At 43.7% G+C, this 27,253-nt stretch overlaps 1 protein-coding gene across 2 annotated transcripts in view; it reads right to left on the bottom strand.

Moving 5' to 3' along the window:
- NELL1 (neural EGFL like 1) overlaps window positions 1-26,632 on the bottom strand; it is an 891,388-nt gene extending 864,756 nt beyond the window's left edge. For both annotated transcript variants that reach the window (XM_058688463.1, XM_058688464.1), the window contains exons 1-2: window positions 26,451-26,632; window positions 17,997-18,125 (exon numbers count right to left, since the gene is read on the bottom strand). In XM_058688463.1, coding sequence (XP_058544446.1) covers window positions 17,997-18,125; window positions 26,451-26,505 — 184 coding nt within the window. In that variant the 5' untranslated portion in view covers window positions 26,506-26,632. The remainder of the gene's footprint in view (window positions 1-17,996; window positions 18,126-26,450) is intronic.
- Window positions 26,633-27,253: the final 621 nt, after the last annotated feature.

Here is a 27,253-nt window from a genome sequence, read left to right as displayed (position 1 = left end):
CTCCCAGTAACTCAAAATGTTTGGAGATAGGATCTTTACAGAGGTAACAGGTTAGTATGAGGTCTGAGGGTGGGCCCTAATCCAGTATGACTGGTGTCCTTGTGAAAAGGGAAAATACAGACAAAAAGATGCACTTAAAAGGAAAATGAAGAGGCACTGAGGGGAAACAACCGTCAACAAGTCAAGGAAAGGGCCCTGGAACAGACCCTTCCCTCACAGCCCTCAGAAGGAACTAACACTACCATCACCTTGATTTTGGACTTCTGGCCTCCATAACTGAGACACAACACATTTCGGTTGTTTCAGCCACCCAGTCTGTGGTACTTTGTTATGGCAGCCCTAGCAAATTAGCACAAGGTGAAAGAGAAAAGAATTGGCCACCTTGCTGATGGAAATGAAAGGGAACAGAGTCAGAAATTCCAGGGCTTCCAGGGTTGGAAGAGACAACTTTTTCTCATCTCCCTACAATGACAAATAAAACCCAGAAATACTTTGAGCAGGCCAATCAAAAGTCCACCTTGAGATGAGAATCAAATCAAGGGTTGGACGCCCCACTCGTTGTTAAAACATCTGAACAGAGAGAGCCAAAGCATAAGAGACTGTTAAAAACTGAGAACAAACTGAGGGTTGATGGGGGGTGGGAGGGAGGGAAGGGTGGGGGATGGGTATTGAGGAGGGCACCTTTTGGGATGAGCACTGGGTGTTGTATGGAAACCAATTTGACAATAAATTTCATATATTGAAAAAAAAATTGTTTACACCAGCATAAAAAAAAAAACTTTATAATCACCTTTACTGCTTGTGACTTGCATAAATGCTTTTTTCCTGTTCAAATATTGAGCAATATTGAAATAAATTCAATATTGAATTAAAAAGTATTCAATATTGTATCCAATATTGAAATAAAAAGTTCGAGCATCTACAAAAAAGATAAATAAATAAAAATAAAAAATAAATAAAAATAAAAATAAAAAAATATATAATACATATAATATTATAATATTTTTATTATATATTATAAACATTATATTATATATATTGTATACATATTAAAGGGAAAAAAAGCTCCAGACAGAGAAATCCAGTTTGAAGACTAATAACATTTTGAAAGGAGACAAAGTTTACAGACTGAGAATAGTTTGCAGACTTGACACCATTACACAACAAATAAGCCCATGTAATTGACCTCATGGAGCACCATGTTTCAGGCCGCTAAAGGCCTTCTTTTGGTGGGGATGGAGGGTTGGGTTGTGTCAAGTGGGCATCAATTGGGAGATTTCAAAATATGCAGCAAACCTCCCCATCAAAGTGGAAACTTAAGCATGACTCTCTCCCCTATTTATCAAGAAGGATACTTACTTTCCCCTAGACCAGAGATTCTGAACCTTACTACCAAATAGGTTCACCAGTGGAGTTTTTACAAGACTATCCAAGTCTAATGTGGGCCCCCCATTAGATCAAATAAATAATAATCTCTTTTTTTTTTCATTTTAGTTGACACACAATGTTTTATTTATATTGGTTTCAGGTATACAACTTAGTGATTAGACAATTCTCTATGTTATGAAATGTTCACCATAATAAGTGGAGATACAATCTGTCACCATACCAAGTTATTACATATTATTGACTATATTCCCTATGCTGTACTTTTCATCCCCATGACTTATTTATTTTATAAGGGGATCAAAATCTCTTAAAGGTTGGTCCTCAGCATAAGAATGTTTTCAAGTTCCCCAAATGGTTCTAATACGACACCGGGGCTAAGGACCACTGCACCAGATAGAAAGTCCAATGAGAGCATGGGCGAAGATCGTCTTTTTCACAGCTAAATCTCCAGCACCTAGTATTGTGCCTAGGACGTTGCTGATGCTCAATGAGAAAAGAAAAAAAGAAAGAAAAAAATCTATTAACTAAGTAAAAGACCACTGAGTAAATGAATCCTGACCCTGACCAGGCCAGTCTATCCCCATGTTGGTTTTTCTAAATACGTTATACACACCATCTCATCTTTTAAAATTCTGTAAGTTTTTCTCCAGAACTGTGCTGTCTAATACAGTAGCCACTAACCATATATGGTATGGTACTTAAATTTAAAATGCTTCAAATTAAATAAAATTTAAAATTCAGTTTCTCAGTTATAGTAGCCACAATTCAAGTGCTCAGTAGCCACATGCGGCTTGTGGCTACTGTCTTGGACAGTGCAGATCTAGAACATTTCCATCATCATATAAAGTTCTATTGGACAATGCTGTTCTGGAATAGTCAATTCCAATTTTTTTAATGTCTCTTTATTTTTGAGAGAAAGAGAGAGAGAGACAGAGACAGAGTGTGAGTGAGGGAGGAGCAGAGAGACAGGGAGACACAAAATCTGAAAAAGGCTCCACAGTCTGAGCTGTCAGCACGGAGCCCGACCCAGGGCTCAAACTTGGGAACGGCGAGATCATGACCTAGGCCAAAGTTAGAGGTTTAACCAACTGAGCCACCCAGGCACCCCGCCAATTTCATTTTTAAGAACTGCAAGTGACCTTGGTGATTTAACCCAGCCTCTCCCTTTTACATAGTAATAAAATCTAATGGTAAGGAACACAAGGATATAAACATGAATCCAAAAAACCAACTGCATAAGATCTAGAACCGAGAACTGAGAGAAGAGCCATAGTAAGTGAGAACAAACAAACCTCTGTGGGGTTTTGGCCCATAATAAGGAACTACTGAAGTAATCAGAGATGTTTAGCCTGAAGAAAGTAAGGATGGAACACCTTGAAAGCTGCCTGCAAATACCTGAGAGGCTAGTTCATGGGAAGAGGATTTACACTTACTCTGTGGTCACAAGTGCCTCTACCTGCACGAATCTTTCCTGAGTGCCAACTATAAGTGCCAGGCAATGACATCATGCTGGGTAATGATTTATAACAGAAAACAACACAAGCAGAGACACGGACTGATCTATGATAGACTAGCAGACAGACAAAGTTAAATGAAACAAAGAGAAATATATCATTTCAATTACTGGTAAGAACTCTGAAGGACTAAACACCAGGAAGTAGTGGTTGATAATAAAACAGGGGACCTCACAGGGAAGAGAGTAGGAGAAGGCCTCATTAGGGAAGCGACATTTAAGAATGAGAGCCAGGTACAGAAAGTGCAGGGACAAGGAGGTCTTCTAGGCCTCTTGCAAGGAGGAATGGTGTGGGTCAGGGAAAATCTTGGTGTGCTCATGGAACCGAAAGATGGCCAATGTGACTGGAGTAATTTAGGTGGGAGCAGTAGAAGGGCATTGCATTAACCCAAAATTTGTGTTCCTTTAAATTATTTCTGAGAAAGTAGCCTAAAAACAATATGAGCTGACTCATGATACAATGTTATCTCCATCACTGGAGGTGACCAACCACAGGACTGGACTAAAGGTTTGTTGGACAATAAAGGATTCCCTTAAAGAATGTTCTCTATGGAAAGGTAAATATACTAAGAATTTAAAAACCATGGGCAAGGAGGCATGCACAAAAACGCACACTGAAAAATCTGAACCAAGCCAAGTCTCCATCAATAGACAAACAGATGGGTACATTGAGATGTTCTGGATCAGTTCAAACTAATGAACAAGATCTATATGTCCTCAAAAGAATAATTGTGAATGAAATAAGTTCCAGAAAGATCCATACTGAATGATGCCATTTATATCATTTTTAAGCCACACAAACCAATAACTCACAAACCATTCACTGAACGTTCACTGTATGTCCAATAATGAATCCACTTACTTAATCCAGAGAACAATCCAGGAGACAGATGCTTTATTATCCCCATATCACATATGGAAAAAAAAAAATGAGGCAAAGAGAAGTTAAAGAACTTGCCCAACATTATATAGCTAGTAACAGTGAGAGCTAAGATTTCAATCTGAGCAGTCTGGCTCCTAAGACTATACATTTAGCCACTATACATATGCCCTCCTTATATTTCTCATATGTGAACACATATAAATGTGGTAACACACACACACACACACACACACACACACACACACACACGGACTGAGTACTCACCAACCATGTTAGTGACGGCTGGTAGAAAGGTTGAAAGAAGAAAGGCACTGAGAGGGGAACACAGATTTCAAATTATTCTGAGATTTTTTAAGGTTCTAAGCAAACAGACAAAATGTTAACATCTGATTCTGGGGGACAGTGACAGCATTGTTGCTTCTTTTATCCTTTGTGCTTGTACGTGTTTTTCTTTTGTTTGGCAGAGTAACTCCTAGTCAAGTTAAAACATTGTTATGACCTGAAAGACCCAAGGCCCAGAGTAGTTACGTAATATACCAGCAGTCAAGTGAGGGAACCATACTAAAAAGATATGGATAGGATAGGACCCCAGGCATGGGGTCCTATGCCTACTGTGCAACCCTGTGCTGTCAGGCAGCTCATGTGCCGTATTTTTTTACCAGGATGTAAGCATGAGGGCTGAGCCAGCCTAGCTCATCAGCACATCTTGGCTCCACTTCATGCACCGGCTACATCCACGAAAAGTTGTATTTAAATAAAATATTTGCATATCAAATCATATTTTTCCACCGATTTACATTCTAATTTTAGAGATGTGTTCCCACAGAAAGGAATTTAGTCCCAATATGTTAAAACAAATCCCAATTAAGAATCACAGCATGCATCAGACAGCATTGCTGCCAATGCTGATCTAATTCTCCCACAAGGGTCTCTCAAGAAAACCCTGGTCAAGGGGCGCATGGGTGGCTCAGTCGGTTAAGCGTCCGACTTCAGCGCAGGTCATGATCTTGCGGCTTGTGGGTTTAAGCCCTGCGTCAGGCTCTGTGCTGACAGCTCAGAGCCTCGAGCCTCTTCAGATTCTGTGTCTTTCTCTCTCTCTCTCTCTCTCTCTCTCTCTCTCTCTCTCTCTCTCTCTCTCTCTCTCCACCTCCCATGCTCACACTCTGTCTCTCAAAAATAAATAAACATTAAAAAAAAATTTTTTTAAAGAAAACCTGGTCAAAAGGCCACAGAGACTACATTTTAAATGGATACACATTTAAGTGTAGCCCCATTGGTTACTTCTGACTTTTGCAAGTTCTCTTTGGGCTGCCAAACGGATCACCAGGTATTCATCTGCAGGTATTCAGCAGGCCCCTCCCAGTGAAAGAATCATAAAATTCTATTAAATGGAATTCACCAACTGACAAGACCACCATCTGTCCTAGTGGATTTAAAACACCTGCCAAAGAGATTTTGGCAGATGTCCTTCGCTTTCTCTCTTTTTTTTTTTTTTTTTTACGTTTATTTATTTTTCAGACAGAGAGAGACACAGCATGAACAGGGGAGGGGCAGAGAGAGAGGGAGACACAGAATCGGAAGCAGGCTCCAGGCTCTGAGCCATCAGCCCAGAGCCCGACGCGGGGCTCGAACCCGCGAACCGTGAGATCGTGACCTGAGCCGAAGTCGGACGCTTAACCGACTGAGCCACCCAGGCGCCCCCTTCGCTTTCTCTTAAGAGAAGCTGTATCTTTATCACATTACATTTATTTATCCACTCCTACTCTGATATATTAGGGAAAGAAAACCTGGAGGTGGAGTGGGGCTGAGACATAGACTCTGCAGGTATAGACTCCTGAATTCAAATCCCCTGTCTGTCCCTACAGATAATGTGAGTTACTAGAACTCTCTAGGTCTTATTTCTTCATCTGTTCGAAGGATATGAAAATAGTACAAAAGTAATAGGGTTGATGGAAGGATTAAAGGACAAATAAACTTTAGGGGTTGAGATAATAAAAAAAAATACAGTTTCAGACAACTGATCCATCCTTGTTACAAAGTAAATAGATAATTGCAAATACTCTTTGGGAGAAAATAACACAGAAATATTTTCATGCATTTAAAAACATAAATTGTTTAAAGTTATCTGAACTTAAATGAAGTTATCTGAAATTACTCTATACTTACTTGCTTATTGTCTGTTTCCCCTCAAGAGCTGGACTTTGTCTAATTTGCTTACTGTTATATTCCTTATACTTGAAAGAGTGCCTAGCACATAGTAGGTATCTGCTAAATACTTAATGACAAAGTGTATACTTGCTGAACTCTTAATAATAATATGGATTAACATTTAAATTTGTTATTGCTAACAATGAATTTATGTTATCTAAATTTACCCTTAAAATATTTTGTATCATAGACATTACCATTATTACCCAATGTCCAGAGAGAAAACACATCCCAAGAGGTAAAGTAATTTGCCCAAGGTCAATATGTTAGTTTGGAAGTGGTGCATATACATAGCAGTTTCTAAAAGCATTACTATCTTTTTACATTCTTTGCTGTCTCTCTCCATCTCCGCTCTCCTTAATGTACTATTTGATGGGAGAAGGAACATGACTGAGAAAACAGATTTAAGTGCAGATGTTACAAGTGTGAAGATTTAGGAAATTATTTATTTTCTCTCTGATAATACATTTAGTCACACAGCCACTGAATGATTTTCCCAAATATGCCAGTGCAGGTGTTAATTTGCCTAGAGAGGAACCTGAAAAACCCTCTCCATTCCCACAGCTTGCTTGAGTTTTATTTTGGCAAGAGCAAAAATACCTATATTTGAGAAATGCTGGTATGTGAACTGAATCACTCCACTAATTGATTAAATGCAGAGTTATACTAAATCACTCCACTCCAAGTGAGGTTGCCTTGTAAATGCTCCCAGAGGTAATTAGTGACTAGGCGCATCCAATCAACAGAAAAAACAATTCAGACTTGGGCAATAGTGGGTGGCAGGAAAGGCGGACGATCAGCATTAAACAAACCCTTTGGGTAACTCCATCTTCCTCAGAGTTTCCGAGCATTAAGAGCTATAACTCAAGCTTCAAGTACCTTTTTGTGAAAATGAGTGCCCATGAGCAGTGCGCCTATGAACACAAACTGCATATATTTCATTCCTGTCCATTTTTCAAGGTCTGCTTGAGATGCCACCTCCTCCAGGAAGCATTCCCCAGGTCATCCAGTGAGAAGTTTCTCTTCAATGTACTTGGGACTTTTTCTATAACCCACGACAATCCAGCTCTCTTCTCCTCTCCATTCGAGTGTCCAAGGGCTTTCTGTGTTTGCCCTTCTCGGCTATAACCTCATTGGGGTCAAGATCTTTGCCTTTGTGTCTGTGTCTCCCACAACATCTAGCACAAATCCTAGAATGCCTCCATCTTCTGGAAGTATCCCACATTAGCCTCTGTTCTATCTCGTCACAGAAAACATGCTACTTGAAAGATACTTTTTTCTTTAGAAACTCTTCTAAGATAGAACTCCTATAAGGTAGCATTTTACTGGCAGAAGAAAAAAAACCAACACGTTAAAGGATCTTCACCCATGCATATTCTAATTCACTTTTATAAATGAGACACCAATGGACAGACACATCCTCCCCACCAGGTAACACCAAGGTACAGTCAAGTCAGGGAGAAGTAGAGTTCCAAACCCTCAGGCCTTCTCTGAGTCCCATTCAAGGCAAAGCAGAGGTATTCCAAAATGACTTTGACACTTTGACAAGTCTAAAGTGACTTTGACACTCTAAAGCTGGTATTTAGGGTGTTTTTCAGCTTAGAAAAGATCCATGCCAGTCTTACACATAGCCATTCATTCTCTCTGCCCCCAACCCCAATTCCTAATATAATTGGTTTCAAGTAAGAAGTGGATAAAAATCGTACTTATTCAATTGTCTGCACTACACAAAGAAGGCAGTGACAAAGACAACCGTAAAAGGCTAGCTAGCCCCCAAATAATCCTATCAGGCTTTGGAGCCGGTATGATAGAAGCGTTTCCAGTTAAGCAAGCTTCCTACTTAAATTCATCAATATTATTATCAGGCTAGCCAATGAAATGAAGGTTTTCACTCCCTTAATACACATCAACTCAGAGCTAGACTTAGAATGGTGAAATAGGAGGAGGAATAAAAATAAATGCAGGAAAGAATGATGAGTTTGTTTTTTACACTTTACGCATTTCAAAGTACCTTCTTATAGTTTGTCATTTAATTCTTACACTCAGTCTGTGTACTCTTCCCATTTCCGGATGAGGAATCTGACCCTTGAGAACATTAAGTGACATATCCACTAGTACCCCTAAGTACGCCCTCAAGGTACTTTCATTTACTCATTGACAAAATGGGGCAATAAAAGTACTTACCTTATGTGGTTGCAGTGAGGATGATATAAACTATTACATATAAAGTTCTGAGCCCTAATCTTCTGCCCCTTCCCCAATCCTCTGCTTTTCCCACTATCCCAATATACCTCTGCACGTTAAAATCTGACGCTAACAACACACAAGACAGATGATATACATAGGAGAAGGCAGCCACAGTCATATTCTATTATTTAAAAATGTATGAACTCATGGGGCGCCTGGGTGGCTCAGTCGGTTAAGCAGCCGACTTCGGCTCAGGTCACGATTTCGCGGTCTGTGAGTTCGAGCCCCGCGTCGGGCTCTGTGCTGACAGCTCAGAGCCTGGAGCCTGTTTCGGATTCTGTGTCTCCCTCTCTCTCTGACCCTCCCCCATTCATGCTTTGTCTCTCTCTGTCTCAAAAATAAATAAACGTTAAAAAAAAATTTTAAAAAAAATGTATGAACTCACATCTAATGAGAGCTCACCATGTACCAACTACAGGTGTGGCTCTTTATATGTATTAATTTATTTCATCCTCACTACAACCATATATACCATATATATATAATAATACATATTACATATATATAATAATACATATTACATATATATATCTATATATTACATATATATAATATACATATAAATACAATGTATATATATATATATGATCCCATTTTATCAACGAGTAAATGGAAGTACTCTAAGGCAGTGAGCTTAAGTAGCTTGCCAGTTACTATCATGTATTCATATTGAAAGACAGAATTTTGAGGGCACCTGAGTGGCTCAGTCAGTTAAGCATCCAGCTCTTGATTTTGGCTCAGGTCATGCTCATGATCCGTGGGATGAAACCCTGAGTCAGGCTCTGCAGTGACAGTGCAGAGCCCAATGTGGAATTCTCTCTCTCTCCCTCTCTCTCTCTGCCCCTCCTCCACTTGTGCTGCACTCTCACTCTCACTCTCTTTCTTTCTCTCTTAAAATAAACATTTTTTTAAAATATAAGAATTAGGGGCACCTGGGTGGCTCAGTCGGTTAAGCAAGCAACTTCAGCTCAGGTCATGATCTCATGGTTCGTGGGTTCAAGCCCCGCGTCAGGCTCTGTGCTGACAGCTCAGAGCCTGGACCCTGTTTCAGATCCTATGTCTCCCTCTATCTCTGTACCTCCCCCGCTCAGGCTCTGTCTCTCTCTGTCTCAAAAATACATAAACATTAAATCTATATATATATATATATGAATTAAAAAAAAGAAAGACAGGATTTTGTAACATGCCCGTATTAAATGTGGTGTGGTGACGGGGCGCCTGGGTGGCTCAGTCGGTTAAGCGCTGACTTCAGCTCAGGTCACGATCTTGTGGTCTGTGGGTTCGAGCCCCGCGTCGGGCTCTGGGCTGATGGCTCAGAGCCTGGAGCCTGCTTCCGGTTCTGTGTCTCCCTCTCTCTCTGCCCCTCCCCGTTCATGCTCTGTCTCTCTCTGTCTCAAAAATAAATAAACGTTAAGAAAAAAAAATTTAAATGTGGTGTGGTGAAACAGTAAAAGCTCAGAGCCTGTCTAGACCTTCACAGTCCAATATCGTAAACCCCAGCCACATACAGCAATTGAGCACTTGAAATATGGCTAGTGCGGTTGAGGAAATACATTTTGATTTTGAATTTGAATTAATCTGAATTTAAATTTAAAATGAATATTCAATGAAATAGCAGCTTTCCAGACATTGATTGTCAGTCAGTGAAGGGCAGTGATCCTTGAGAAATGGAAAATAATACAGATGAGTGCTACCATTACCCAAGCTTATTGCTCCAAGAGAGTCCCCGTGCTGTGTCGGAGGGAGGAGGAACTCAGGCAGAGCCCTGAGTTGAGGTGAGGAAGTTGAGAGTTTGGGGAGACCAAGGCACTTAGATTTCACAGGACAATATACATGAGAGGAGATGACAGCAGACAGAAAAAATATGGATCTCTCTTAAGATCAGTACTCAGTAGATTGCATACATGTGATAAAACTACCAAAAAACACAGAACCAGAACCCAAAAGGTAACAGTGCTCAACATACACACAGGACTGAGAACACTGCCTATTCCCACCACTTGAGCCAAAAAATCTCACGATTTATAGGGAACTGGGTAGAGTACACAAAAGGACGTGCTTCAGTGATGGGAAATAATTAGCTCTACTCTACCTATTAGCACTAGCACTGCTCTTGGCCATCTAAATGTAGGATCCAAAATGTAGGATCCTTAAATGTAGGATCCAAAAAGATCAAATTGTTTCCCAGTAACTTAACTGTGTCTTAGAAAAATACCATGAATATTTATAAGAATACAAAAATAGCCAGCACCAACAAGGTAAATAACAATGTCTGGCATTCAATCAAAAATTACCAGCCACGTAAGGAAGTAGTAATGAGAAGAAGAATTAACCAATCACAATTAACCCAGCACTGATATAAATATTAGAATTAGCTGTCACAGAAATATAAAGCAGTTATTGTACCTGTGTTCCATCTATTCACAGAGTTAAACGGAGGCATGGAATATTTTTTAAAGAGTCAAAACTGAACTTACAGAGATGAAACTATAGTATATGAGATTTTAAAAAGCACTAAATTATAATAATAAAAGAAACTACAGAATAAAAACTCAGTGACCTTGAAAGTGCAGCAATAGAAACTATTGAAAATAATAGAGAGAAAAGAGAATTATGATTTTTTGAAATGAACAGAATATCAGTAAACTGGCACCACTAAGCAGCCCAACATACATGTAACGTGGAGTCCCTAAAGAAGAGAAACAGGGACAGAAAAAATACTTGAAGATATAATGGCCAAATTTTTTCCAAATTTTTTGATGAAGTGCAAGAGATCTCACACAGAAAAAAAGATGAAGTACATCACACCAAGATACATCATAGTCAAACTGCTCAAAATCCATGATAAAGAGAAAGTCTTAAAATCATGAGAAAGAAAATTACCTACAGAGGAACAAAGATAGAATGATACATATTTCTTGTTGGAAACAATGCAAGTGGTAAGACAGTGAATCAACATCTTTAAAGTACTGAAAGAAAAAAAACTGTCAACACAGTATTCTACACCCAGCAAAAATATTTTTCAAAAAATAAAAACAAAACTCTTCTTCAGACATGCAAAATCCAAAAGAATTCATCACCAGCAGACTGGCACAATAGGAAGTGTTAAAGGAAAGCCTTCAGACGGGCTGAAAATGATACCAGACGGAAATGAAAAACACAGGAAAGAGTAACTACGTGGGTAAATATGTGATTGATTTTCTTATCATCTAAATCTGTTCAGGCACTTGGGTGCCTGAGTCTGTTAAGGATCCAACTCTTGATCTTAGCTCAGGTCGTGATCTCACAGTTCCTGAGTTCAAGCCCCACATCAAACTTGGGATTCTCTCTCTGCCCTTTCCCCACTCTCTCTCTGTCTCTAAGAAATAAATAAATAAATATTTTTTTAAAAGATAATTGACTGATTGAATAAAAATAATAATAACGATGGGGCTCCTGGGTGGCTCAGTCGGTTGAGCATCCGACTTTGGCTCAGGTCATGATCTCGCGGTCCATGGGTTCAAGCCCCGCATCATGCTCTGTCCTGACATTTCAGAGCCTGGAGCCTGCTTCAGATTCTGTGTCTCCCTCTCTCTGCCCCTTCCCCACTCGTGCTCTATCTCTCTCTCTGTCAAAAATAAAACATTAAAAAACTTAAAATAATAATAATAATAATAAAATAATGTCGTATGAGGAAGTAAAATGTGTGACAAAACAATGGTCAGGAAGAAAAAAGCAAATGATTGAAATGTTCTTATACATAAGGTTGCATACTTTCACTTGAAGGTAGACTATAATAACCTAATGTTGTATACTATAAACTCTAAAGCAAAACTAAAATAAAAAAGAATTATAGTTAATAAGCCAACAACAGAAATTAAATGGTACCATTAAACAAAAAACTTCAATTAATCCAAAGGAAGCCAAAAAATGGAAAAAATGGAACAAAGAATAGAGGGAACAAGTAGAAAACAAATAGAAAAAAGATGTATTTAAATATAAACATGTTGGGGTGTCTGGTGGCTCAGTCGGTTGGGCATCCAACTTCGGCTCAGGTCATGATCTTACTGTTCATGGGATGAAGCCCCACTTTGGGCTCTGTGCTGACAGCTCAGAGCCTGGAGCCTATTTTGGATCCTGTGTCTCCCTCTCTCTCTGCCCCTCCCCCACTTGTGTTCTCTCTCTCTCTCTCTCTCTCTCTCTCACAAAAATAAATAAATGTTAAAAAAAACTTTATACACACACACATATATATATTTAAATCTGTCAACAATGACATGAATAGTCTATGAATAGTCTACATACCTTGATAAAAATATAGATATTGTTTTACTGGTTACAAAGGAAAAAGGAAAAAATAAAGCAAAGACCCAACTACACTGCCTATAAAAAAAAGCACTGAACATGCCACACCACATCTAAATCTCAAAATAACTATGATCAGTGAAAGAATCCAGACCCAAGATCATATTGTATGATTCTATATATGTAAATTCCTAAAAAACACCAGCTATTCTATAGTAACAGAAATATCAGGAGTTGCCTGGGGATGAGGGCAGAGAAGTGCAGTAAGGAGGGATTACAAAAGGGAAAAAGAGGAAGCTTTTGGGGTGATAGGTATGCTCATTGTCTTGACCGTGGTGATGGTTTCATGGATATATTCATATGTCAAAACTACCAAATTGTACACTTTGAATATGTACACTTTATTATTACAGAATATGTCAAGTGTACTTCAGTAAAGCTGTTTAATTTTTAATATCTGACACATGAGTATGTATGGAATAGCTTGGCAAATCTACTTTTCAATTTTAAATTTTATTAAATCTAAATGTAGACCAATTATTTCAGATGAAAATTTAGCATCTAAATCAAGGTATATTATAAGTATGAAATACAAAACAGATTTTGGAGACTTTGTAAAAACTTACAAAATATCTTAATAAATGTTTGTATTGGCCATAGGTTGAAATAATATTTTTAGTATGCTAGGTTAAATAAAATGTAGAATTAAAATTAATATTAGTCATTTCTTTTTACTCAACATGACTACCACAAAAATTAAAATTACAAATAGGACTCATCTTGCGTTGCTATTAGACAGGGCTGCCCAACAGTGTTAACCATCCCGTGGTTGACAAAATGAGGCGCCCCCTTCCCCCAGCAAAGACATCCACCTCCTAATCCTGTGAAATTGTAAATATGTTACCCTACATAGCAAAAAAGACTTTGTGGGTGTGATTACATTATGAATCTTGAGATGAAAAGATTACCCTGGATTGTCTGAGTGAGCCCAATATAATTATAAGGGTCTCTATAAGGGAGGAAAAAAGAGGCAGAAGAGTTAACATCAGAGAAGACAATATGGCAACAGAAAGAGAGAAAGAGGGAAATGGGACAACAGAGCAGAATTTGCAATGACACTGCCATGATGCAAGGAATGTGGCAGCCTCTGGAAGCTAGAAAAGACAATAAATCAAAGACCCCAGAAGGAACACAGCTCTCCCAACACCTTGATTTTAGCCCTCCTGAAGCCCATTTTGGACTTCTGACCTCCAGAACTATAAGATAATAAATCTCTTTAAGCCACTGAAATCTGTGGCCATCTGTTACAGCAACAATGAGAAACTAATACAGACTGTGCCGCCTGAAAGTGGGATGCTACTGTAACAGATAACTAAAAACATAGAGGTGCCTCTGGCATTGAATAATGAGCAGAGGCTCAAAGAATTTTGAGAAGCATGAGAGAAAAAGCCTAGACCGCTAACAGACTGTTAGTGGAAATATGGATGTTAAAGACCCCACGGGTGAGGACTCAGAATGAGGTAAAGAGCATGGTACAGAAAACCTGTATCATCTTAGGGAACACTTAAATCGTGGTGAAGAGACCATTAGTAGAAACACGGACATTAAAAATACTGCTGGTGGGGTTCCTGGGTGGCTGCGTCAGTTAAGTGCCCCACTCTTGATTTTGGCTCAGGTCCTGATCTCACGGATCATGGGATCCAGCCCTGTGTCAGGCTCTGTGCTAACAGCATGAAGCCTCCTTGAGATTCTCTATCTCCCTCTCTCTCCGCCTCTCCCCTGCTCACGCACTCTTTCTCTCAAAATAAAATAAATAAACTTTTTTTTAAATACTGCTGGTAAGGGCGAAAAAGGAAATGGAAACCGGAAGACACAGGATCCTTGTTACATAGTAGCAGAAAGCTTAGTTGAATTGTGTCCTGTAGTAATGCGGAAAGCAAAACTTCCAAAAGATGAACCTGGACATTCAGATGAGATTTCCAAGCAAAGTATTGCAGGTACAGACTGGTTTCTCCTTGCTGCTTATAGTAAAAAGACAACAGGAAAGGGAGACGGAGGGATGAGCTGACAAGCAGAAGAAACTAGGGCCCGAGGAGTAGGAGAATTCTCAGCCTATTTGGACTGCAAAAGATGATAAAATTAGGAGATTCCCTGTCAGGAAATCCTGCTCTGGGAGAAAAGCCACAGGCATAGCTGAACAACTTTCTGCTAATGCCTCTGATGATCAAAAGCTCAGAAGACAATCACAGGAGGGCCCTTTGAAGAGATCGGGTATGTGACTCATGGCTCCCCTCAGTCATCTTGGCATAGGCCAAGAACAGAGATGGGGGTATCTAAGATAGATCTGTGGGGGCGCCTCTTGTCCGATGCACCGGAGGCCCTAAATGTTCCTGAGAATGTTATACCATCAGAAACACTGCCAACTTGGACTGAAGAAAACGGACAGGATGAAACGAGAAAAGGCTGACAGACTTCCAAAATACTACAGGCAGGGGGCGCCTGGGTGGCGCAGTCGGTTAAGCGTCCGACTTCAGCCAGGTCACGATCTCGCGGTCCGTGAGTTCGAGCCCCGCGTCAGGCTCTGGGCTGATGGCTCGGAGCCTGGAGCCTGTTTCCGATTCTGTGTCTCCCTCTCTCTCTGCCCCTCCCCCGTTCATGCTCTGTCTCTCTCTGTCCCAAAAAATGAATAAAAAACGTTGAAAAAAAAAAAATTTAAAAAAAAAAAAATACTACAGGCAGGAAACAGGCTGCCTCAGCCACACACCCATGCTACTCTGCCTGAAAAAGGAAGAATAACTCAAAGGAATGAGTCACGAGCCCAGAAGGCAGAGCCAAGGACCACATGGGATTATTCCCTGGCCCTGCTAGATTTCAAAATCTCTTGGGACTCGTGGCCCCTCTCCTTTCTATTTCTTTCCTTTGGACAGGACTGTCTATAACGGGCACCCTACACCTACACAACCACTGTATTTGGGAAACAAATTACCTGTTTCCTACTTTTCAGAGATCCACATATGGAGAAGAGTTTTGTCCCCAAATGTATGATACTCAGAGACACAGTCATACCTGATGTAGATTATTTAGATCATCAGCTGACAAGACTGGATAAGATTCTGGACTTTGAGCAGATGCCATAATAGGTTATGACTTTGGGAGATACTGGGATGAGGTGAATGTATTTTTCATGTGGGACAGAAATTAACCTTTGGAGGCTAGAGGGCAGACTGTGTGATAAGCAAAATAATGGCCCACCAAAGATGTCCGTGTCCTAACTGCCAGAACCCACAAACATGTTACCTTACATGGCAAAAGGGATTTTAGCATGTGATTCAATGGTGGATCTTGAGGTAAAGAGATTACTCTGGAATACCCAGGTAGGCCCAATATAACCACAAGGGTTCTTAAGGGAAAGTCCTCCTCAGTCAACCTCCCATAATGAAGTTACTCTTCCCCCAGAAGTGAAAACCCCTCCCCATGGCTGGAGTCTGCTAGATGTCCCAGAGGTAGTTGGCCAAAGCAAAGAGTGCACATATTAACAGATTTCTTGCCTAGGAAGACCGTACTTGTGGAATAATTAAGTAAATGAACAGTGAAAGTAGGCAATAAGGCTTTTACAGAGCATATTGGGCAGAGGACATTTTAATTCAATTAAAAATGTGTATTTGTCACCTACTACACGCCATGCATGGTACTTGGTTCTAGAGATGTAGGGGTACCTAAACAGACACGACTTCTGCCTTCATGAAGCATGGCCTCTCAACAGTAATTGAGCAGACCGACCTTGTACAATGCAAAAAGAAAAGTCATCCCATCTTGTATACTCTTAACCATACCCACCTTAGGGACTTCACCAATTCTTTAGTAAGAGTAAATGGAAACTAACATGTCCATAGGCTTGTTATATATCATCATATAATGTCTGTACGTTTATTACATGTCATTAACAAGGCTTAAGTTATCTCTGCAGTAAATATGCAAATCTCATTCCTTAATACTGGTCCAGTCATTCTAAAATGATCCTTTTGCTATCTTCACAAAAGGCCGAGTTAAAAGAACCCTGCCAGGAATTTTCACAGAGGAATACCGAAGCTGCCTATCACATCTAATCAGGTCACTCCCCTACAGCAAGCTCCGCAAAGGCCCCCACAGCACTGAGAGTAAAGTAAGAGACCACGAACCCGGCACTCCAAACAGGGGTAATAATTACAATAGCTAACAAGTATACACGGCCTCCCACCTATCAGAATGGATACTGGCCATAAATCATCAGCGTACCTAAACCCCTGGATATCAGATCTGCCCACAGGGTCTAGCATAACCCAGCCGCTGCCTGCCTCTCCAGCCACTGACCACTCTTTCCAATACTAGCCACCCTTCTATTGGTTTCTGCCTTAAGACCTTCATACATACTATTTTTCCCTGACCAGAATGCTCTGAACCCCCACCCCTTCCTACACCGGGCTTTCTATTCATTTTTCAAGTCTCTGCTGACACATCAATTTTCAGGGTAACCTTTACCTGACCACCACCATTTCTCCCCGTACTACTCTTTGGCAGGCTATACATCCCCTTCACAGTAAGTACAGCAATTGTCATTCAATGATTCCTTGGGTAATGACTGTTTCTCTCATTACATTTTAGAACAGGGGCTGCACCTTTCTTATTTACTCTTACTGGTACCTGGTAACCCTATTATTAGCATGTTGCCTGGTCGAAAGCAGGAGCTCCAGACTAACAGCTAGTACTTATTAAGGATCCACGGTATGTGTTAGACGCTGTCGTAACCACTCCGATGGACTGGCTCCTCTAATCCTTGTAAGAGCCCCAGGAGGTAGGTACCAGTATTTTAGACGAGGACATCAGCACAGTTAGGCTAAGGGACTGCCCAAAGTCTCAAAGCCAATAAGTGGCAAAGTTAGAATTTGATCTCAGGCAGTGGCTTTTAAGAAACATACTATACTCCCTGGGTTACTAAGAACCAAGTAAGCTGCACCCCTAAGAGAATTCATCCATAAAACATCCTCTGTGCTCACGTGCCCATTAAATGAGGGAGAGAGAGAGAGAGAGAGATCTATGAATAAGGATAGGTGTAGGTATAGTATAGGTACAGGTAAAGATAAAGATAACAGTTAAAGAAATATCATGTAAAAAAATAATATGGCTGGCCAATGGCTTTCAAGAGCTTTGCAACTTCAAGCGACTTTAGATCCCCCCCAAAGAAATACCCAAGGAAAAATTTCACCACCAAACCAAATATTTCACAACCATGCCTCTAGTACCCCTCCTCCCACCCACAGAACACACCCCCTCAACTATCTGAACACCTTTGGCATTTCCGAACATTCCTTATGACAATAACACAAAAGAAATAGCAGAGATGATCTTCCGACAAACACACACCATATGAACACTCACCAGACAGATCCTCCTTCCCCAAGCTCTGCCCCCGTGCAAAGGAGGAGGTGTCTTTACCTTGAAATAAATACGCTTTGCTGGCATTGTGCAGTCCGGACACCTGAGTGACTCCAGCGGTGGTGTTCACGAGGTCGAGCTCAGCGATAATATCCACCTGCAGGTCAGGGTCCGTCCCGAATCCCACCACTGAAAAAAAAAAAAAAAACAAGAACACAAAGAGCTGTCTTGGCTTCAAATATAGACTGCTGGCAGCAATATGGAACAGAAATTATAGAGGCCAAGAGTGGCACGGTATACCAGGAAGCCAGTGATGAGTGCGTGCATATGCTACCTTCCAGAGGGAAAGGAGGGCAATTCTTTCCTCCAAGGGCCCAGTGATATTGTAGTTTCCTTGTCCCCACCCCCACCCTCATTCCCCATGCATTAAGGATTGATGATCTCTTATCCAAAACCCTCAGGGCCAACTACATTTCAGATTCAGAATGTATTATCATATCAGATACTGTGGCCTATATACATTTGATGGAACACCCTAAGCAAAGTCTGAATCAGTACCCCACAATCAAAACACAGTCTTTCTGGAGCAAAAACTATGAAGTTGTCCTCTAGTTGGCTAAACAAAGACCATACCTAGCCTCCTATCAGTTGAGGTCAAGTTTCACCACCAAATGAGTTCAGCTCAGGGGTAGTAGCTTCTGCCGTCATAGGAATTTTGAAGGAACTTTGTGCTATCAAGCTTTTTCAGATCTGGGGACTGAGGATACTGGATAGTAGCCCTGATCTACCTGCTTCAGAAACTGACGCAGTAGCAAACCCTGACACCACCATCACTGTGGAGAGTGTTCCCTATTCATCATGATTCAGAAGAGGACAAAGAAGAGGGATCCCAGGGGCGCCTGGGTGGCTCAGTCGGTTAAGCATCTGACTTCAGCTCAGGTCACGATCTCGCGGTTCGTGAGTTCGAGCCCTGCGTCGGGCTCTGGGCTGATGGCTCAGAGCCTGGAGCCTGCTTCTGATTCTGTGTCTCACTCTTTCTCTGCCCCTCCCCCGTTCATGCTCTGTCTCTCTCTGTCCCAAAAATAAATAAACATTAAAAAAAAAATTTTTTTTTTTAAGAAAAAAAAGGAAAAAAAAAAAAAAAAAAAGAAGAGGAATCCTGCCCTTGTTCGAGATGGGGGTTGGAGGGAGTGGCCAAAAAAGAGAAACAACAGAGAATTCCCGCCAAGGGGATTCCTGAAAGTTAAATACCCTGACAACAATGTTGGAGAATCTTAGTGCAGGGAAACATGGCCCTGAGCCTTACCTAAGAAAGGCAAATGCCTGAGGCTTTCTCTCACCCAGGGGGCCTTCTGTGCAATGGCACGCTTGTGATTGCAAAGTGACTTCCGATTACATGGATTCATAAGGCTAGAGACCACTGTAACGGACTGTGTTTAAGCCATAAAGGCAGCATCTATCTACACTTAGCATCTCAGTAGTGCAATTCTGATCGCACAGTCAGAAATGTTTTAATCAGCAACAGCTGTCAACTTTCGTCTGCTGGTAATGCAGTTGCTGAGGCAGGATTTGGAAAGCTCACACCGATTTGTCCCAGAGAGGCTGAGTGAAGGCTCATCAGGACATCGTGAGCTATTACAACCTCATCAGCTCTCTCACCTTCACCCCTTCCTCCACAGATTTGAGGAAGGAAATCTACCCTCTCCTTACTCTTTTCCTATGAGGAAAAACAGGAGCTGCTGTAGCAACAGAAGGCTGGTCTGGCTGTAGCCTGTCATTGCCAAGGCGGACAAAGGGTTAAACTGAAGGCACAGTAAACTGCCTTCTCCGTTTCTGCCAGGTTTCTCCTTGTCCTCTAAGCTAAAGGTTCAAATTTGCCCCTTCCAAATGCAGCCACTTATGAGACCAGTTTACTCAAAGACAAATCTTTCTTCTACTCGCTCTGCATTCACGCGTTCATTTAATACCTTTTCAACAGGTATTACTGAGTTTTTACTATCTAATAATATGCATGGCTGGGCACTGGAGCTGTCTTCCTGGAGCATGCATTCCTAGGGTAAGGCGTGAAAAGAGGACCAAAAAAAAAAAAAAAAAAAAAGATAATCTGAGCTGGCAATAAATGCTATGCAGAAAATAAAACAAAGTGATGGAATACAAAGCACCTTGGGTGGGGCTTTAGAACGCACAGTCAGGGAAGGTTCCTTTGAGCTGAAATGTGAACGCCTGCAGGGGCTGGTAATGGCAAGATCTGGGGAGAAAGCTTTCCAGGTGTGGAGAACAGCACACTGCAAACAATGTTCAGGGAACAGAGAAAAGTTGGTACAGTTAGAGCAGAGTGGGCAGGGGGAAAGTGGTAGAAAATGAAGCCAAAGACTAGACCCTTCCTTTTGAGCCACAACAAGGAGATGGATATTATTCTAATTGCAATAGGAAATCATTGGAGGGCTTGGGGGGGGGGGGGTGAATTTTTTTTTAACATTTATTTATTTTTGAGAGACTGAGACAGGGTGTGAGTTGGGGAGGGGCAGAGAGAGAGGGAGACACAGAATCCGAAGCAGGCTCCAGGCTCTGCTCTGTCAGCACAGAGCCCGACGCAGGGCTCGAACTCACGACCTACGAGATCGTGACCTGAGCCGAAGTCAGAGGCTCAACCTACTGAGTCACCCAAGTGCCCCTTGAGGTGTGTGTTTAAGAGGAGGAGGAAGAGGATACGCTCCAACTTTATATCATGATCTCACTTAAGTTCCCATCCTACTTGCTCATCCCTCACACAGACTCAGTTCGCAAAAACTGATCCCAGAATACCAACTCTGTGCAAAGAAGCACTGAGCTGATGGGCGTCTATTGGCTCAAGTCACAGCATCATGAGCCTCTTGTGAGACTGGTGATGTTTTTCTCAAAGTGAGCTCAGATATCAGCGGTTCTGTGATCACCTTGAAAAGGCAGGAAAAGAACTAATATTTCAGTTTGATCTATAGTATTGTACACCTATATGGCAGAAATTAAATCAAGACTTATCTCCAGAGAACCTCCAAGCTGGCCTTTCTCTGGCTAGGAATTTAGAAAGTGATCTGGGGAACGTGCCCTTAGCCGGGCAAGAAGAAGGAAACGTCCCTGTAGCCCCAGTACCTCACACAGGGCCTGTCAACTGGTACGCCCTGAATTTAGAACCTAATTAATTAACTGACGAGTGGATGCTGTGTCACTGCTTTAGGTGACAATGACCTCAGAGCAATATGCATATCTGGGGACACCACCAGAGGACAGGATGGTATTCAGGCCAAGGAGACGTTCTTTAAAAACTGTGGGTGACTGAATTATTGGAGTCAAATGTTTACCCCTTCCAGACCCATACCCTTTGGCGTGTGGCTTTGCAGTTCCTTCTACTAGAGTAAAAGTAAACTCTACGTCCTTGGACTTTGAGCCTGGCCATGCAACCTATTTGGGTCATTGGGATGCTTGGGATGTTAGCAGCATTACACAAGCAGGGGCTTGAATGTGCTTGTGAGGTAGGGCTTGTTCTCCTGTGATTCTGCACCAGGATGAAAAGAACATGACTCTACTGGTCCACTGGTCCAAGGAAACTGAAACACATGGAGACACCCCACTTGAGTCTGGCACCATGACCAGCCAAATCTGACCTAAATGAGTCAAGACGACCAGAAGAGCCTACAGACACATGAACCAGAATAAATGTTTTAAGCCACCGAGTTCTGGATGGTTTGTTATGCAATATTATTGTGGCAGCAGTTGACCTAAGCAGGGACTAAAGACCCACTATAATGGTCGTTCTTAAAATACTCCCAGACTAGGAGCCCTGCAACTAGACAAGCCTACAAGGCACCCAAACAGATTCTGTAGAACTAGCAGCACACCCCATCGGTGCCCTTGGCTCCTTGTCCCCAAGTGAGAATACGGCACACTCAAACTAGAAAGCATTGCGGAAACAACACTAAAGGAAGAGTCAACTTCAGTCCTGTCTCTGCCCCCTACCAAAACTTGGAAAAATCACTTCACTTCTCCAAGACTCAGTTCCCTCGTCTGTAAAATGGGGATGATCATACCTGCCTCCCAGCCTCATTAAGATTCCCTCATAAGGTTCTTTTTCCCACATAAACTGTGGGAACACTCCTAGGACACACCTGGTGCCCAGCTGGGCTTTGCCACATCTGTCTCTCATAAGACAGCTCCCTGGTCTTCAACTCTATAGAATTGTACAAAATATACAGGTGGCCCCCTTCCTCCCAATCCCTCCACATGCCCAACTGACCTAGAAGGGCTCCTCACTCTGGCTGTGCTTTGGGAAATCTCAATATTAAGTCTACACTCATTCCTCCTCCTTGAGCCCACAAGTGAAGGGATTCCCCGGCTTTAAGGTAACGGTATTGCTCTTGTTATGAGAACATCCCATAAAAACAGAACAAGAGAAATCAATTAGGCTTCCAGATACAGTTTTCTTCTCTCCCTTTAATTGGTCTCCTTCAGAATGAAAATGCCTCGTGCTCAGAGCAGGATGCGCAAATGATAGCGCTTTACACACTCCCGAGGGAATCAGAAAATCTATTAATAAGGTAGCATTTACGTGGCCTCTCCTGAACCTTCTGTAGTAGGAGAGTGTCAGTTCCATAAAAAATAATTTTTTTATTTTAATGTTTCTGCTTCTTGTCCACGCATGGAGCTCCTGCCCTTTCCAAGGAAACTCTATTAAAGTTTTCTACTTTGGCCGTAACTGCTCTATAAATGTCTGAAGCTGGGAATTGGAATTAAGCAGGATAAAAAGCTTCTAGGGAAGAAACATTTTTTAAAACCTGGAAGGCAGTGTGTCACCATCACAGAGGCACTTGAGGCCTGGCTCTATGATTCAGAACCTCCACCCTAATCTCCCAGGACACCTGCTATGGCTGGCCTTAGCCTTGCCCAGGGAATACTCAGGCCCCAAACCCACTCAGCACACCGTCAGCACCCTGGGCCTAAGCTCCCAAGCAAATCCTCCTGGACCTGGCTCACTTAAATCTAATCCAGCTCATTGTCCATGATGACAGCTGCTTTCTCCTCATCAACACAGTGGAAATAGACGCTGTGTTGAGATGCTCCAAGACCTCGTTTAACTGCAAGATTTCACAACTAGTTGATCGGATTTGGACCCCTGGACTCCTACAAAGATGCTTAATACCCCAAAAGCAATATCTTTGAAGAATATGCTCTATGCCTGTTCTAAGTCAGGCAAATACTGCACATAATTATGGCAGGTTGGGGGCTCTGTTCACAGTTTTATGATTTCAGAGTTAATGAATAGCCCGGGAGGTGCTTCAAAAAGAAAAGCTCTCCTTTCCAGCAGGTGGCAGCAAAAAGCAGCAAAAGGGGCCCCAGGGGCTCGCTGCCCATCCCCTCCACCAGGGCCCTGGTGACCAAAACAAACTACAAAAGAGTTTTGTATTATTCACACATCCAAGCCACTGGAGAAAAGCCACGGACATAATATCTTATCACCCTTATTACTGCAGTCTTCTAAATGTTCATTATCAATTATCAACGATGTACCTGAAAATCCCAGAATTATTTTCACCTAGAAATAACAAGAACTGGAAAACAGCACCTCCTATCTTGACTCCATTTAACTCTCTAAAACAAGTGCCCTGAACAATGAGCTATTTAAGCAGCTTCCTGTGACACCTATCATTAGATCTTTTCATATGTAACTGCTACTGCAAGGCAGTGCTGCTTTAATTAAAATGTGCCTGATATCATCTATTCATTTCCATTAAAAGGCGGTGATATCTGAGAAGCTCACTAAGTGAACCACATGTTTATTTCATCTGGGACTGTTAACAGCCCAGACAACAATTGCCCCACTTGACAAATAAACTTTCCAAGCGACTGTTCAGATCCTGATAAACTAATCATGAGCCAGGCTCTGCTGCCATAAAGGATGGATGCTTGCTGCAGGGATGATGGTTCCTGGGCAAATCAAAGAGGCTGCCCCCAGAAAACTGCTGATCATGCCCCTTCAAGACACAAGAAATTGTAAGTGAAACACTTGAGATATAATTCCACCCCCCCCCCCCAAATCCTGATTCTTCTGATAATTTTTGCAGAAGAACTATGTGGCCTCTGGGGTTTAAGTGCCAAGTGGCACAGAAAACCCAAGCTCCCTAAGCAACTGCCACAACCAATAGGGCAGATCCTACCATGCTTCCCTTCCCTGCCTGGGTACAGGCTGTGTCCTCTGCCTGGTATGCTTTCCCCAGTCTGCCCTCCTGGAAAACTCCCTAAAGCCTTCCAAGACACAACTCTCAAATGTCACCTCCTGATTAAAGCCTTCCCAGACCACCAACCACCCCTCCTCAAAATTCAAGCCTACCATTCCTCCTCTGTATTTCTTTCATTGAAACTTCTTATACTTCTCCCTCTCCTAACCCCCATCAATCTGTAGAATAAAAATGTTTTCCAGTTTCTACCTAGATTCTCAGCTAAGCTTGAAGTTCCTGGAAGTCAAGGACCAAGTTGTTTCCTCTTTGCATACACAAGGAATCCTGGCACCCAGCAAGGCGCTCCACTATTTGAATGAACGAATGAATGAATGAATGAATCTTCCTACAACAGAATTATTACAAGATTTAAAAGAGGTTGGTGTGTGGGGAAGGGGAAAAGGCTGTGTTCTTAAAGGTATCCACTAACAATGCACCCCAGAGACACAGTCACTCATTCTGGGATGGAAGCACTTTCTGCCGACTTTTCACAAGAGTGATGAGAACAAAGGATCTAGGCATACGATAATGATGTGCACTTGAGGATGTGAAATGACCAATAAGCTGCCCCTCCCCCATCTAGTTTCTCTCTCTCTCTCTCTCTCTCTCTCTCTCTCTCTCTCTCTCTCTCTCTCCCCGTTCCTCGGTAAGATGCCCACCAGCACCAGATTGCCGCGCACAGGACTGGTAGCCCATGTTCTGCACTAGCCTCGCCCGTCCTGATCTTCCGGGGGCGCATTTCTTCCAATGTGCTCTTGGTTTTAAAAGACTAGTTCATCCCGATGTACCCATACCCAAGAAGCAACTGTTCTCGGCTGGACTGAGCCTTGGCGTCTCTGCAGCCTCGGGAAGCTCAGGTGAAGATACGAAAGGGATGGGGAATTCCTTTAGTCCCTGGAGAGTCCACACCCCTCGCTCTTCCATTAAGCAAAGGGAAAGCTGCTACCCCGCTGGGGAAATGGAAAAGGTCGGCAGGAAGCTCCTAGACGCCCAACTTTGTATCCTCAGGCGGGCTAACTGCCAAAGAGGGGCGCCTGGGGCGCAAGCGGAGGGAACTTTTGGGCCAACCAAAGCCGAGCTCCCCTCCCCAGCCCTTTTCCAATAAACTTGCCACCTGGCCTGGGAAGGAGGTTTATGGCTCTAGAGAAGGGAAATGCGAGCGGCAAAAGAAGAAAAGATAAAGGGAGTAGTGACTACACGCCGGTTCTGGGTGCAAAGTCGACAGCGCGTACTCAACGCTGGCTAGCCTGGGAATAAAAATTCGCCACGCTCCCGCCCCCACCCACCCCCCGCATCTGAGAGCCGTATTTTTGCCCATAAAGTGCCTACTCCACCCCACCCCACCCCCATCTTCCCACCTCTACCATGAGACCCGTGGAGAAGACGACTGAGAACGGGTCTCCAAACCCCTTGAGATATAAGGGCTGGGGCAAGTGGGAGCGGATGGAAGGAGGTGCACTTGGAGTCCTCACAACTGCGTCTCTGGAGGCAGAACCAAGTGGGGACTTCGGAAATTATGCCAGTTATCCTAGTTCTCCCTCCACAATCCAAAACCGCAATTACAGCAAGGAAAAACTGGTTTGGAGCTTGAGAAAATCTCCCTGGATTGTCTCCACGGTTCCAATTCACCCGAATTATTATTCGTCCAGCCCTTGAGGGCAGGGTGGAGGGGAAGACAATGTTCCTGGAGTTCCCCTGGGGAGAGTCAGGAGGGAACGAGGCGAGACCGCGGAATCCCGGGGTTCGCCCGCAGCCCTCACCCCGCACCCTGCCCTCCCCGGCCGCGGCCGCGCCCGCCCGAGGGCCGGAAGCGCTCTCTCTGCGGGTGCGACTCCCACGGCTGTCCCTTCACGGCTGTTCCTTCTCACCCCAGCCCGGCACTGGGAGAGAGGTTTTCACCGCACCTTTCAAGTTCGGCGGTGTAGGGTTTGCGGGCCGGACTTGCTGTGGGTTTCGACCCGGAAGCCGGTTACTAGCAGCAGGAGGGTGCGCCGGTTCGGCCGCGCCCCTCACTCCAGCGTCCGCGAGGCCGAGTCTCCAAGAAAGGGGGCACTCATGGGGACATCTTCCAGCCCGTGAGTCCCACTTCTCACCCTTTTATCTGCTGCAGGGCAGAGAGATCCGAGGGACCCATCCACGCCTCGCCCCCTTCCCGGACCAGCGCGGAGCTCGTCTCCAGGTCTCCCGACGCCGGTGCCGGCTCTGGGCACAGCGGCGCGGCTCCCCCCCTTCCCCGGGATGCCTCCGACCGCCCAGCCGTGCTTACCTGTCCTGGCGGTGCACACGCAGAACCACACAACTAAAATCACATCCCTCGGCATAGCTCCCGAGGGTCCCCGCCAAACGGGGCGCGCGGAGTCCAGGAGGAAACAAATGCGCCTCGATCCCGAGGCGCGCCGGGCACGAAGCCGCCAAACTTGCTAGCGGGCAGCGGGGGAGGTGGTTCGGCAGCGCCGGGTGCTGCGCTAGGGGATCGCGCCCGGGAAGGCGGCCCCGGCCGCCCCGCCTCCAGCCCGCCCCCCACCGCGGGCGGTGGCAACACCGGGCTCGGGCCCCGGCCCCCGCTGCGGCTGCGCCCGCCTCCGAGCTGGGGCGGGAGAGCGGGGCTCCGCCACTCCGGCAGGTTGCGCTCGGCGCGGGGATCGGGTTCTCTGGCTTCGCCCGCGGAGCTGCGAGGCCCCGGGCTGCCGGCGCGGAAGCCGCTACTACCAGGAGCACCGGGACTGGAGTCCCGGGACGCGCGGCAGAAAGGGAGACGCTGAAGACGCAAGGCGCCCCCTCGGCTTCACGCGCTCTAGCCCAGCAGCGCTGGCCTTGCTGCTGTCGCCGTCTCTGCTTCGCCGCCGCTGTGGGGGCTGCCGAAGTTGCCACAGTGCATCCCGGCCGAAACGAAGAGCAGCCGAGCCCTCGCGGGTGGATTTTTTTCCCGGCGGGAACCCTGACCCTCGCTGCGCCACGGAGCGCGCCCAGCCCCTCCCCGGAAAACAATTACTCGGGATTTGCTTCGGCAACTGGGTGGGGGTGGGGAGGGGCGAGTGGACTGAGGGGGCTGGCGGCGGAGTCTGCGCT

The sequence above is a fragment of the Neofelis nebulosa genome, chromosome 10, assembly GCF_028018385.1.
Source record: "Neofelis nebulosa isolate mNeoNeb1 chromosome 10, mNeoNeb1.pri, whole genome shotgun sequence".
NCBI lineage: Eukaryota > Metazoa > Chordata > Mammalia > Carnivora > Felidae > Neofelis > Neofelis nebulosa.
This window is presented reverse-complemented; position numbering and strand designations above follow the sequence as displayed.